Here is a 13,723-nt window from a genome sequence, read left to right on the forward strand (position 1 = left end):
CCAATCCTAAACACTTATAGGCGAAGAAAAGAACAGCTCCATCTGGGGCTCTGTGCCTACCTTCACGATGCCAGTGACCATGTATTCAAAAGTTCGATTGCTAAACCCTTCACTGGCGATGACAAATACGGTATACTGGAAAAATCCCGCTGGTCCCGAGTGAGTGTGAGTGCCGCTCAGGATGATGTTGTCTCTTCTGTACAGGGAGCCGTATTTACTCTGCAGTCGGTTCAGGACCTTCGGGAGAAAAGAAAAAAAAAAAAGTTAGAACTAAAAAGGATAACAGAGCAACTCGCTATGGAAAAGGCTCGGGTGAGGCTAATCGCCGATCTGTATCGATGACGCCCTTCACTCCATGCTTGAGGGTGTTGTCATAGTAACAACATCAGCACCAACAGTCCCTACCAAGGCTAACGTTTCATGGATCCTCCCTAGGTGCGAGCACAGGGTTAGGTATTACATGCCTTATGTTATTTTAAAATCTTTATAACAACCCCAAGAGGTAGGTATTTTCAATCTTCTAGCTGAGAGCATGCAGAAGATAAAGAATGCGCCCACTGATCTAATAAATAGCAGAGCCACACCCAGATCCGTGGCTCTATAGAACGAGTACGCTTTCCGATTCATTATCCCACACGGAGTATTAGCGCCTGGGCACTGGTCTAAGCACTAGGAATATGTGAGGTTCCTACCCTGATGAAGCTTTTATTCTAGTGGGGGAGAAATAAACAAACAAATGAGTGTGTAATGTTTTATTATATCATGCAGGGGTGAACGCTGTGAAGAAAAAATGTTTCCGGGTAGGGAAAAAGATAGTGGTGGGTGTCAGGGAGGAAAACATCTTCTCCAAGATGTTACCTTTCATCAGAGGCTTAAAATGAAAGCTCAAGCTGGTCATGCAATATATGGGGAAAAGCATCCCAGGGGCAGTGAACAGAATATGTAAAGGTCTCTTTATTTCCTCGCAGCCCAGAATGAAGAACTTGACACTGCCTGACACATAGCATCACACTTACTGGTCTGGGGGAAGCCAGCCGCCGTGACCTAAGGACACCCCAGCAGCCCTGTGGGGATGCCCGTGTGGAAACGAGCACAGTGGATGAGCCACCTCAGGCGTCATAGACCCTTTGCCTTGGGCAAGCCTCCCAACCAGCCAGCACATGATTCCAACCTCATGGCGCAGCAGGGAGGGTGTGTGGTCGCTGTTCTCACCTCAATGAGAATCACCCAGCCCGCCCCCGCCCCTGGGATTCCTGAGCCTCAGAAAGGACAGGCCGAGCTTTGCTTTAAGCCCCTGAGTTTTCCAGATGACTTGCTGCGGAGCAAGAGATCAGGCACACACAGAGACCCGGGGAGTGTTCACTGTCCGTGTCATCAGTCCGTGAACATCTCATCATGCACGATACGTGTGCTGGCGGGGCACAGAGACGTCGAGAAAGTGACAGGGAGAAATGCCCAATGGTGCCGAGCACCTATTTCTGATTCTGCTTTAATCAGCTTCAATCTGAAATTTGGTATTATTGTGGCTCCCTTGGGAAAGATGTTTTGGCTTTTTTTATGCCAAAAATCATTAGAATGATCTCACGGGGTGACTCTTGGTTTTGGCTCAGGTCATGATCTCAGGGTCCTGGGATCGAGCCCCGTGTCTGGCTCCAAGTTCAGCAGGGAGCCTGCTTGAAGATAATCTGCTGGCTCGCTCTCTCTCAAATAAATAAATAAATCTTAAAAAAAAAAAGTGTCAAATGCAAAGCAACCTTCCTTGGTGAAGGATACTATCACCAGGCACAATGATGAAAGCTCATTATGGCAGGGATGGCCATATGCCCAAGACCACTTACGTACCCAGTCCTATTTATTGGTAGTTGCTCTCAGATGCAGGGTGTTGAGAAGGATTCTGAATCCAAATCTGGGCTTAGCAAAAAAAGAGGGCCTTTTCTGATTAGCAACACCGTCTACCTTGAGTATAGCACACGCAGCGGTACGCTGATAAACTGTCATGCACACGGAAACCAAAGCCCGCCGTTTGAATTGTTTGCCAGTTTCTAGGGTGTAAATACTCCTACCACAGTCAATTTCAAGCTACCAAAATCTAACAATGAGCTCACAAAGCTCCTGAACATTGAACAATCAGCCCTCATGAGCTGGTCCAAGCCAGTTCCAACACACCCCTGATACATAAGGGAGTAGCAGGGACTTATGTACCATATGCCCAACACACATAAATACATCCATTTCAACCTCTTCTATTTTAGGTGAAGAGGTATACCACCCTCATCTACTCGTGTGGCCATTGAATGGGGAAGACTCTTACAAACCATCTTGCCTTGTTAACCAATCCATGCCCCAAACACGATTGCTAGGTTACCACGTCTGTGTACGCAATCCTTTGAAGCCAGGCAAATGTGGAAAGGAAATAGGACATGACCAGACTAACACCCTCTGACCAAGTAGCCCACATTCTCCATCCCAAGAAGTTTCCGTGTTGCTTCTGTGTGACCCAACTCCAGCACACATGCTTCATCACTCTTACACGTTCTTCCACACAGTAATGACAACACTCATGAGGAAGATGCCTCTGTTAAGGAGCAGGGAGAATGATCACTGAAGGGATACCCCAAAACTCAACTCAAAGCTCCGTCAAAAGCTAATGTTCCCACAGTTGTGTCACCAAGACAAGAAGGTAGTGGGGAAAAAAAGAACTTCCGGTCAACTTTAGAGGTCCCCTGGCCCTACCCTCATTTTTATTCCCAGAGAACTATGATGTTAGGATTTTAGAATTCAGTGTACTTCTTTGGGTTTACTCAAGAATCAAGTCCTTAAATAGATAGGAATTACAGCTCCCATGTTTTGTTTCCTAAACTACGATATCGTCTCCTAACAGATATTGTATCCTAAACTACGCTCTCCAACGTGAAGTCTGACACATGGGACTTCAAGAAGAAGGAAGGAAAAACTCAGTCGTCTAAGGACAATGCCTGCGACTAGCCATTATAATTAGGGTGTTCCCTACATCATGAGAGGAGAGTGTTGGAACAAAGTGAAGAAGTTACCTGAATGTCTAGTGAACAGAGCTGAATGTCTACAACTCACCCCTCTGTGTTCCAGTTCCTCTTACTGATGCACCTGAGAACCTGCCATGGAAAGAGCTGGAAAGCCGCTCTGTTCTCCTGTCCTGCCTCACTGCTCAGAGATCTTCCCGAATCTTCATTCCATGCTGGAAATTTCATCAATCCTTAAAGCTGAGACTGAGAAGCTGCCTAAAACCAGGTGTTCTAAAGAAGCATAAGAACACCTGTTTAGCTACATTTATTTTTCGCACCTTCTCTTGGATTAACCTGGGATAGGGAAGTGGGTTCATTTAAAGGCCTTCCCACTGGGTCTCAGATCGCACAGGGAAGTAAAAATAGGAAGAGATGGAGAAATAGTGGCCTGTTGACTTCACAGCCTCTGCAGCCCAACACATTAATCCTCTCTCCCCTCCACACTCCACCCCCAAAGTTCACCTTTGACTCTCCCATTTCTTCTCATGACCCCACCATTTCCCCCATCAGAAGCATGGCCAATGCTCTGGGAGAGTAGTAAGCGTAGTGGTAGTGAGCGTAGGTGCTGGCACCCAGATGCCTGTTGTGTACACCCAGCCCAGGCGCTTCCTGGCTGGCTAGCCATGCACAAGTGACTCGATCCCCTGCAACTCACCTTCCCAATCCGTCAAATGACATAATAATAGCACCTTCCTCCTTCAGTTGTTTGGAGGATTAAATCCATTAATATAGATGAGGCAATTAGTGTGTGACTCATCGTGGGAACCATGCAAGCGTTAGCTCCTATTTCTATTCATTGCCAAATCTCATTAGCATTTAACGTGACATCCTACTACCATGTAGTCTCGCTGCCACCCCATTGCTTTAAGACCTGTGTGCCAGGCTCACGTGGCATAGGAGAAAGTTCCAGGCAAAGTTGAAATCCTTCCTACCCCCCTAGTTTCCCTTTCTAGTTCATTCAGCCTTCCAACGCATTGTAAAACTTCCGTGTATTAAATCTCCTCTGTTTGAAATACCGGGTGTGAGTACCATTTTCCCAACCCGACCCTCACCGGTAGAGCCTTGACATTAATTTAACAAAGCTGCCAATTTGGGTCCTCACCTCCAGCCTCAGTCTTGCATCAAACATCACTGATTAATCATCCTAAAGCAAAATTGGGTTTGTATTACTCCTCCACTCAAAGGTTTTCAAAGAATCCCCATCACTTACAGAAGTAAAAGTAAACTGGCATCCCAGGCCCTCTACAGTTATGACCAACACACCTCCCAGGTGTATTCCCAATTACATGCCCACGTGCTATGTGTCCTAATAGCACGAATCCCTGTCCCGTCAAAGGACAGTCTACATTCCTCCCTTGTGTCTCCTTGTGGTCACACCACCTCCTCCGTTTGATAGCTCTCTCTCCCCATGTTAACCATTTAAAATTCTTCCCATTCAGATAAAGAGGATGTGGTGTATAGACATATGTAATATTCTATTATATACATGTATATAATACACCATTATGTGTGTATATATATATATACACCATATATTCCGTTATATTTCTACTATCCCATTATACATATATAATGGAATATTACCCAGCCATAAGAAAATGCAATCTTGCCATGTGCAACAACACGGATGGATCTAGAGAGTATAATGCTCAGTGAAGTCAGTCAGTCAGAGAAAGACGGATACCCTATGATCTCACCCATAGACGGAGTTTACGAAACGAAACAAATGAACACAGAGAAGAAAAAGACAGACTCCTAACTACAGACACCAAACAGAGGGTCACCAGAGGGGCAGGGGCGAAACTAGTGAAGGGGATGAAGAGCACACTCATCATGATGAGCACCGAGTCCTGGAGAGATTTGCTGAATCAGTGTATTTTAGTCCTGATGATAATATAAGTATACCGTTACCTATGCCGGGATTGAAAGAAAATAAACTTCTGCCCATTGGAATGTCACACCCACTATGAAATTATTCCCAACTTTGCAGTCCCCTTGTGGTGGTGGTTTTAAACCACTCGGTGCCCACAGGTTCCTCGCTAGCCCTCCCTTTCAGAGGGCATGCTTTACTTTCCCATCCCTGGGTGTGAACTGGACTTGGTGACTCGCTTCCAATGGACAGAGTGGGCTAGAAGTGCAACTTCTGAGCCGGGTTCGGAGAGGCACCATGGCTTCTCCCTTGCTTTCTCTTGAGTCACTAACTCTGGGGAGAGCAGCTGTTTGGGGCCGCGAAGATATGGAAAGCAGGGAATGGAGGCCTTCCGTCAGCAGCCACGCAAGTGAATCATCTTGGAAGTGGATTAATCAAGTCTTCCAATGACTGCAGCCTCTGCCAACAGCTTGATTTCAAGACACCCTAAGCCGGAACCACCCGGCTAAGCCAGTCCTGATTTCCTGACCAACAGAATGTGAGATGATGTTTACTGTTTTACGCCACTGTATTCTGGGGCTATTTGTTACTCGGTAATAGATAACCAACACACCACCGTACTTTACTCCAGTGAATTGTAGACTGTGTTTTTCTATTACAGCCCTTCCTCCTCTCCCCAGCTGAGTAGTGAGCTCATAGGAAATGTGGATTACGACTCACTTGGTTATGTGCCTCCTGAAATGACCAACAAAGTACCATGGAAAAAATAGGTGGTCAATGCATTTTTCCCTCCACGGTAATAGAATCATGTCACTTTTAAGAACGTGGGCTCTGGGGCGCCTGGGTAGCTCAATTGGTTAAGCGACTGCCTTCGGCTCAGGTCGTGATCCTGGAGTCCTGGGATCGAGTCCCACATCCGCTTCTCCCTCTGACCCTCTTCCCTCTCGTGCTCTCTATCTCTCATTCTCTCTCAAATAAATAAATAAAATCTTTAAAAAAAAAAAAAAAAGAATGTGGGCTCTGGTATCAGGCATACGTGTGTTCAGGACCCAGCTCTACCATTTGCTAACTGTGTGAATTTGGGAAAGTTCCTCACCTTTTCTAAGACTCCATTATTTTATCCATCAAGTGGGAATAACAACAAACCCACCTCATAGTTTTGTTGTAAGTGTAGGAGTGGGGAGAACATGTAATCCCTTGCTCCTTCGGTGTCCAGAGATGGGGGAGGCTTCCACTCCCCTCTTGGGGAGTGACGCTGGAAAAATGTTTCGAGGACCCCTTGTCATCCTTGTCACTGGCCACTTCACACCACAGGAGGAACAGTGTTTAATAGATGCTGATAGAACATGACACTGAAGAGTGGACATTTAATGGTCACTGTCCTGGGTGCTCCAGACTTTCTTCTTCCTCACCTTCATGAATATGTGAGCAGACGTTTAAAGAGTACATTCTCTTTCTGTGACCTGATCCCATGCAGAAAACACAACTCAGTCAAGTCCAAGAAACTGGCTTAGAAAGACAAACCTGGAAGGCCATGCTCATCACGGTATTCCTCCCTCTCTCTCTGTGCATCTTACTGCTGCCTGCCGAGGACACATGGGCTCCCTTCTGCTAAACCCAACCTTCCCCACAGAGGGGGTAACATGGTCTCAATTTGGGGAAAATCACAGAAGAGCCCGCCGTGGCCTACAATAGAGCTTAAAGAGTAAGTAACATTGTATTCTCTTTAAATTTTATTATGGAAATTTTCAAACACATACAAAAAGAATCAGAATAGTATAACGAGACCCCCATCTCCCTCTCACCCAACTTCAGCCATTTATAGCCAACCTCATTTCGATGTTGTGTTTTACTTCTCATCTGGCTCCCTGCACCTCAACTGTCTAAAAACTTGAGGGATTAGTGAGTAGTCGGAGCTCTCAGACTTCTAACAAGGAGGATTAAATAAGAGAATGGATGTGAAGGTTGCCTCAAACATAATAAGCTTGCAAAACACATTAACAGTAACAATGACAATGAGCCATCAGCAGAATTGAGAGCAAGTATGATCAAGATGACCAAGACTGGAATTACTTGCTAGCCAATTATCTGAAGGCTTGTCAAGAGCTTATAATTTGGAGGGCAGTAGAAACTCACTGGATGAGAAGCCAGAAGGGCTTAGTTACTGTCACATTCACTCCCAGACCTTTTCTTTTAAATCATGTCATTTCCTTGTCACCTCAGCCACTTACCTCAAGCCTAAGTCGTTGGGATACCATGCCTATGTCGACGCTGACAAACACCACTCGATTTGACCCATCGGGCTCCGCCATGATGAAAGCACGACTGTACAGCCTTGTGAGAATGCCCTGTGCATTCTGGCCAGTCTTACTGTAGCCCATCTAGGGAGGAAGAGAGAGAGAGAGTCAGAGCCACTCTGCCTCACTCCCCTGCCACCAGAACCGGGTACAACCACACAAGAAGAGACCACGTAAGAAAGGTGAGGGAAAACACAATCCATGGGACACTGTGGCCCTGCGTGGGATAATAATATGTGTTTTCAAGAAGAAAGCCAACATCAGAAAAGAGACTTTACACTTCTGTGTGGAAAAATGCAGAGTAGCTCTCAGTTTGGCAGGAGCCATTCACAGGCCTATGGGCAAGGAAAGCGTTGGCTTGGCTCCGGAACTTTGTTACCATGTCACAGACCTTCCAGGGGTTTCTGTTCTTTCCTCCTGCCCGAGGTGCTACTGAAGGAAGTACTTCCCTTACCATCATCCCACATTCCCAGAACATCCTAAAGACTGAAGGCTCCCTCCTTTTGGTTGTTTGGTGTGTAATGTTCTTTCTTTCTTTTTCTGAAGAAAATGAAAACTAATGATGTACTGTATGGTGACTAACATAACATAACAAAACATAACAAAACAAAACAAAATAGAAGAAAAGAAAAGAAAAGAAAATGGTTTCTTTATGATTCAATAGTCTCTACTGAGGGCACCTCATGCTGACTTTTACCTTGTTGACCGTCCCTCAGCTAAGTCAGGCCAAATGTACCTATCACAATCCCCCTTGTCACCTTGTCATAAAGTCTACCCATGAAGTCTTCAGAATGCCCCTTCTACTGCTTGCTTTACCCCTCATAGGAGTGTTCACTTAGGGTTCGCTTTCCAGAGCTACTTCTCAGAACAGACAGTAGAGAATAACTCCTAGACTCTAAAGATTATTTGGTAGGAAGGAGAAAATCTCATCCAACAACCTCACATTCTAGCTTCCTAGAGAAGGATGGATATGAATGAACACATCCACCATCACAACCAAGAAGTTGCATGCCCACATATAATAGGCCACACCGGACCCACAGAAGCCTTCTCCCTGGCCGACACCATGTTGGCCCATGCTAGGTTTCCAGTTTTAACTAGAGTTGCCTATATTTTCCAACTGAGAGATTTAGATCCTCAGGTCTCTGATCCAGAGATGTTCCAGCTTCTCTTGAAAAAAACTTTAAGATAGGGCAGCCCTACATGGCAATAATTGCTAACGCCGTGCACTTTCCAGTTATACCTCCCACTTCCCACTGCCCCCCAAACTGAGGATTCACTAGACAATTATCAGCTTACACTGGCCTGCTTCTGTCATTTATGGTACCCTGTGGTCTGTGAGGTTGCCAGCCCTGCCACTTCCATTCATAAAAAATGGTCGATTGGCTTTACAAAGGAGTTGCAGTTGAACACATGGTCCCTCTTTATAGTACAATAATCATAGTGTTAGACAGTAGTGAAATCAATTGAAAAAGTGAGAAGAACAAGGAGAAGAAGAAGAAAATGATGATGATGTAATAGTCGGGAATAAGTGTAGGATGCGAGTAATAACAATACTTGCTTCATTCTCCCCCAAGGAGCCCATGATTTACCTACCAAGTTGATATCTGCTACTTGTCCTGTGCAGTCAGCTCGCCCAACACCAATATGGTAGCCACTAAAGTTCTGAAACAGAGGAGGGTCTGGAGTAGTAATCACGGGAGGTGCCTGGGTGGTTCTAGAGCCACTGGTGATTGTCAAGCCTTGACTGGCTGTGGAGCCCAGGATGGTTGGGGAGCTCTGGGTGGTCGGGGAGCTCTGGGTGGCCGGAAAACCGGAATCTAAAAACAGAATAAAATATTTAAGGAACAACATTCCAGTCCACTTATTTGTTGGCATCAATTAGAACACACAGATTCGGGTTCCTAAGGAAAAATCTTTATATATTCTCTTATATTTAAAATATATGGTAAAGGAGCACCTGGGTGGCTCAGTTGGTTAAGTGTCTGCCTTCAGCTCAGGTCATGATCCCAGGGTCCTGGGATGGAGTCCAGTGTCCTGTTCCCAGCTCAGTAGGGAGTCTGCTTCTCCCTTTCCCTCTGCCTTTATGCCCACCCTGCTCATGATCTCTCTCAAATAAATAAAATCTTTGGGGGGGGGAGCAAGATGGCGGAGGAGTAGGAGACCTAGATTTCGTCTGGTCTCAGGAATTCAGCTGAATAGTGATCAAACCATTCTGAACACGTACGAACTCAACAGGAGATCGAAGAAAAGAATAGTAACTACTCTCTGAACAGAGAAGTGACCACTTTCTGGAAGGTAGGACTTGCGGAGAAGTGAATCCGAGGCGATATTCGGGAGGATAGACGGCGGGGGAGGGGGCCTCCGCCGGCCGCTTCTGGCAAGTGCTAGAGCCGCGGAGCACAAAATCGGACCTTTTAGAAGTTGGCTCAGCGGAGGGACGTCGCTCCAGTGGCTAAGCGGGGGGTGGAACCCTCGCAGGACAGTGGGGTCTCAGGACCCTCGGGGTCACAGAAAGACCGGGGGTGCCTGAGTGCGCCAGAGCTCCCAGGGATCGGAGCAGGGAAGCCGGCTGCAGAGACGGAGCCGAGGCGCGGGCTCTCAGCTCGGGGTGGCCATAAACTGTGATCCGCGGCCCAGTCGGGCCACTGCTCCTCCAGCAGGGACCCAACAAGCGGCAGAGCCGGGGAGACTCCCCTTCCTCCCCCAGGAGGAGCGGCGCGGGAGCGCACCGCGGGGATCTGCTGGGTTTGGAGACTCCACACGGGGTCGGGAGCCAGAGATAGAAACGCTCGGTCACAGGCCGGGTGAGCACGGAGTGCGGCCGGAGACCGGGGACGCGGGAGTGACTGCTTTTCTCTGTGGGCGCACTGAGGAGCGGGGCCCTGAGTTCTCAGCTCCTCCGGGTGGAGATTGGGAGGCCACCATTTTCACCCTGGTCCTCCAAGGCTGTACGGAGAGCTTGCAGGGAACAAAAGTTCCCGAGAGCAAACCCGAGCAGCTTGCTTAGTCGGGACCGACAAGGGCGGGGCAAAGACATTTGGAAACCATGGCAACAGGCCCCTCCCCCAGAAGATCAGCACGAACAGCCAGCAAGCCAAGACCAAGTTTACCGATCAGGGAGGATGGGAGAATTCCAGCGCTAGGGGAATACTGCACATAGAATTCTTGGCTTTTTTACCATGATTCATTAGTCTTCCAAAGTTAATTTTTTTAACTGTTTTTTTTTTATTTTTCTTTTTTCCTTTTTCAACCAATATCTTATCAATCCCTTTTTTTAAAAAAACATTTTTATTTTTCATTTATAGAGTCATATTCTATCCCTTTATAGCAGTTACCGTTATTTTTGGCAGATATATATATAAGTTGTTCTCTCTTTAAAATTTTTAGATACAGTTTCTTCTAACAGATCAAAATATACCCTAAATCTCTAGTGTATGGCTTTGTTCTAGTCTCCTGCCTGATCACATTCTCTCCCCCCCCCAACTTTTTTTTCTTTCTTTCTTTCCTTTTTTTTAATCCTCTTCTTTCTTTTTTCAAACATCTTCTTATCAATTCCTTTTTTAAATTTTTTTATAATTTTCATCTTTACAGTCATATTCCATCCCTTCATCATATCAACCCCTATTTTGTACATATATAAGTCTTTCTTTCTTTAAAATTTTAGGAGGCACTTTCTTATAACAGACCAAAATACACCCAAAATCTAGTGTGTGACACTGATCTATGCACCAGCCTGATCATATGAGATCATATTCTGTTTTATTTCTTGTTTTGTTCTGTTTTTATCTTTTTCATTTTTGCTCTCTCTCTCTTTCTTTTTTCTTTCTTTCCCTTTCTTTTCCCCTGGTTTCAGGACTTTTCTGATTTGATTAGAGTATATTTTCTGGGGACGTTGTTAAGCTGTTAGCATTTTGTTCTCTCATTCCTCTATTCTCCTCTGGACAAAATGACAAGATGAAAAAAATCACCTCAACAAAAAGAACTAGAGGTAGTACCTTCTGCCAGGGACCTACTCAATATGGACATTAGTGCGATGTCGAACCAGAGTTCAGAATCATGACTTTAAAGATACTAGCTGGGCTTGAAAAAAGCAGGGAAGTTATTAGAGAAACCCTTTCTGGAGAAATAAAAGAACTAAAATCTAACCAAGTCGAAATCAAAAAGGCTATTAATGAGGTGCAATCCAAAATGGGGGCACTAACTGCTAGGATAAATGAGGCAGAAGAGAGAATTAGCGATATAGAAGACCAAATGATGGAAAATAAAGAAGCTGAGAAAAAGAGAGATAAACAACTACAGGATCACGAGGGCAGATTTCGAGAGATAAGCGATACGATAACATGAAACACAATTAGAATAATTGGGATCCCAGAAGAAGAAGAAAGAGAGAGAGGGGCAGAAGGTATATTGGAGCAAATTATAGCAGAGAACTTCCCTAATGTGGGGAAGGAAACGGGCATCAAAATCCAGGAGGCACAGAGAACCCATCTCAAAATCAATAAAAATAGGTCAACACCCCGACATCTAATGGTAAAACTTACGAGTCTCAGAGGCAAAGAGAAAATCCTGAAAGCAGCTCAGGAGAAGAGATATGTAACCTGAAATGGTAGAAACATTAGATTGGCAACAGACCTATCCACAGAGACCTGACAGGCCAGAAAGGACTGGCAGGATATCTTCAGAGCACTAAACAAGAAAAATATGCAGCCAAGAATACTATATCCAGCTAGGCTGTCACTGAAAATAGAAGGAGAGATCAAAAGCTTCCAGGACAAACCAAAATGAAAGGAATTTGCAAACACGAAACCAGCCCTCCAAGAACTATTGAAAGGGGTCCTCTAAGCAAAGACAGAGCCTAAAAGCAGCATGGATCAGAAAGGAATACAGACAATATAGAGTAACAGTCACCTTACAGGCAATACAATGGCACTAAATTCCTATCTTTCAGTAGTTACCCTGAATGCAAATGGGCTAAATGCCCCAATCAGAAGACACAGGCTAACAGATTGGATAAAAAAACAAGACCCATCGATATGCTGTCTGCAAGAGACTCATTTTAGACCCAAAGACACCCCCCAGATTGAAAGTGAGGGGGTGGAAAACCATTTACCATGCTAATGGCCACCAAAAGAAAGCTGGGGTGGCCATCTTTATACCAGACACATTAGATTTGAAAACAAAGACTGTAATAAGAGATGAGGAAGGACACTCTATCCTACTTAAAGGGTCTATCCACCAAGATCTAACAATTGTAAATATCTATGCCCCTAACATGGGAGCAGCCAATTATATAAGGCAATTAATAACAAAAGCAAAGAAACACATGGATAACAATAGAATAATACTGGGGGACTTTAGACTGAAATGGACAGATCATCTAAGCAAAAGATCAACAAGGAAATAAAGACTTTAAATGACACACTGGACCAAATGGACTTCACAGACATATGCAGAACCTTCCATCCCAAAGCAACGGAATACACATTCTTCGCTAGTGCCCCTGGAACATTCTCCAGAATTGATCACATTCTAGGTCACAAATCAGGTCTCAACCGGTACCAAAGGACTGGGATTATTCCCTGCATATTTTCAGACCACAATGCTTTGAAACTAGAACTCCATCACAAGAGGAAAGTCGGAAAGAACTCAAATACATGGAGGCTAAAGAGCATCCTACTGAAGAATGAACAGGCAACCAGGAAATTAAGGAAGAATTTAAAAAATTCATGGAAACCAATGAAAATGAAAACACGATTGTTCAAAATCTGTGGGATGCAGCAAAGGCAGTCCTGAGAGGAAAATATATAGCAATACAAGCCTTTCTCAAGAAACAAGAAAGGTCTCAAATACACAACCTAACCCTACACCTAAAGAAGCTAGAGAAAAAAACAGCAAATAAAGCCTAAACCCAGCAGGAGAAGAGAAATAATAATCAGAGCAGAATCAATGAAAGAGAAACCAAAAGAACAGTAGAACAGATCCACGAAACTAGGAGCTGGTTCTTTGAAAGAATTAACAAGATGGATAAACCCCTGGCCAGACTGATCAAAAAGAAAAGAGAAATGACCCAAATCAACAAAATCATGAATGAAAGAGGAGAGATCACAACCAACACCAAAGAAATACAAACAATTATAAGAACATATTATGAGCAACTCTATGCCAGCAAATTAGATAACCTGGAAGAAATGGATGCATTCCTAGAGATGTATCAACTAGCAAAATTGAACCAGGAAGAAATAGAAAACCTGAACAGACCTATAACCACTAAGGAAATTGAAGCAGTCATCAAAAATCTCCCAACAAACAAAAGCCCAGGGCCAGATGGCTTCCCAGGGGAATTCTATCAGACATTTCAAGAAGAATTAACGCCTATTCTCCTGAAACTGTTCCAAAAAATAGAAATGGAAGGAAAACTTCCAAATTCATTTTATGAGGCCACCATTACCTTGATCCCCAAACCAGACAAAGACCCCATCAAAAAGGAGAATTACAGACCAATATCCTTGATG

The 13,723-nt window shown here is 44.7% G+C and overlaps 1 protein-coding gene across 2 annotated transcripts in view; it reads right to left on the reverse strand.

Moving 5' to 3' along the window:
- The window catches only part of ASAH2 (N-acylsphingosine amidohydrolase 2), a 117,273-nt gene that overhangs the window by 55,770 nt on the left and 47,780 nt on the right, over nt 1-13,723 (reverse strand). For both annotated transcript variants that reach the window (XM_025851014.2, XM_073878943.1), the window contains 3 exons: nt 8,805-9,028; nt 7,143-7,292; nt 61-237 (listed from right to left, as the gene is read on the reverse strand). In XM_025851014.2, the coding sequence (XP_025706799.1) occupies nt 61-237; nt 7,143-7,292; nt 8,805-9,028 (551 nt within the window). The remainder of the gene's footprint in view (nt 1-60; nt 238-7,142; nt 7,293-8,804; nt 9,029-13,723) is intronic.

This window comes from Callorhinus ursinus, unplaced genomic scaffold, assembly GCF_003265705.2.
Source record: "Callorhinus ursinus isolate GAN/ISIS: 27379988/994484 unplaced genomic scaffold, GSC_fseal_2.0 scaffold32, whole genome shotgun sequence".
Lineage (NCBI taxonomy): Eukaryota > Metazoa > Chordata > Mammalia > Carnivora > Otariidae > Callorhinus > Callorhinus ursinus.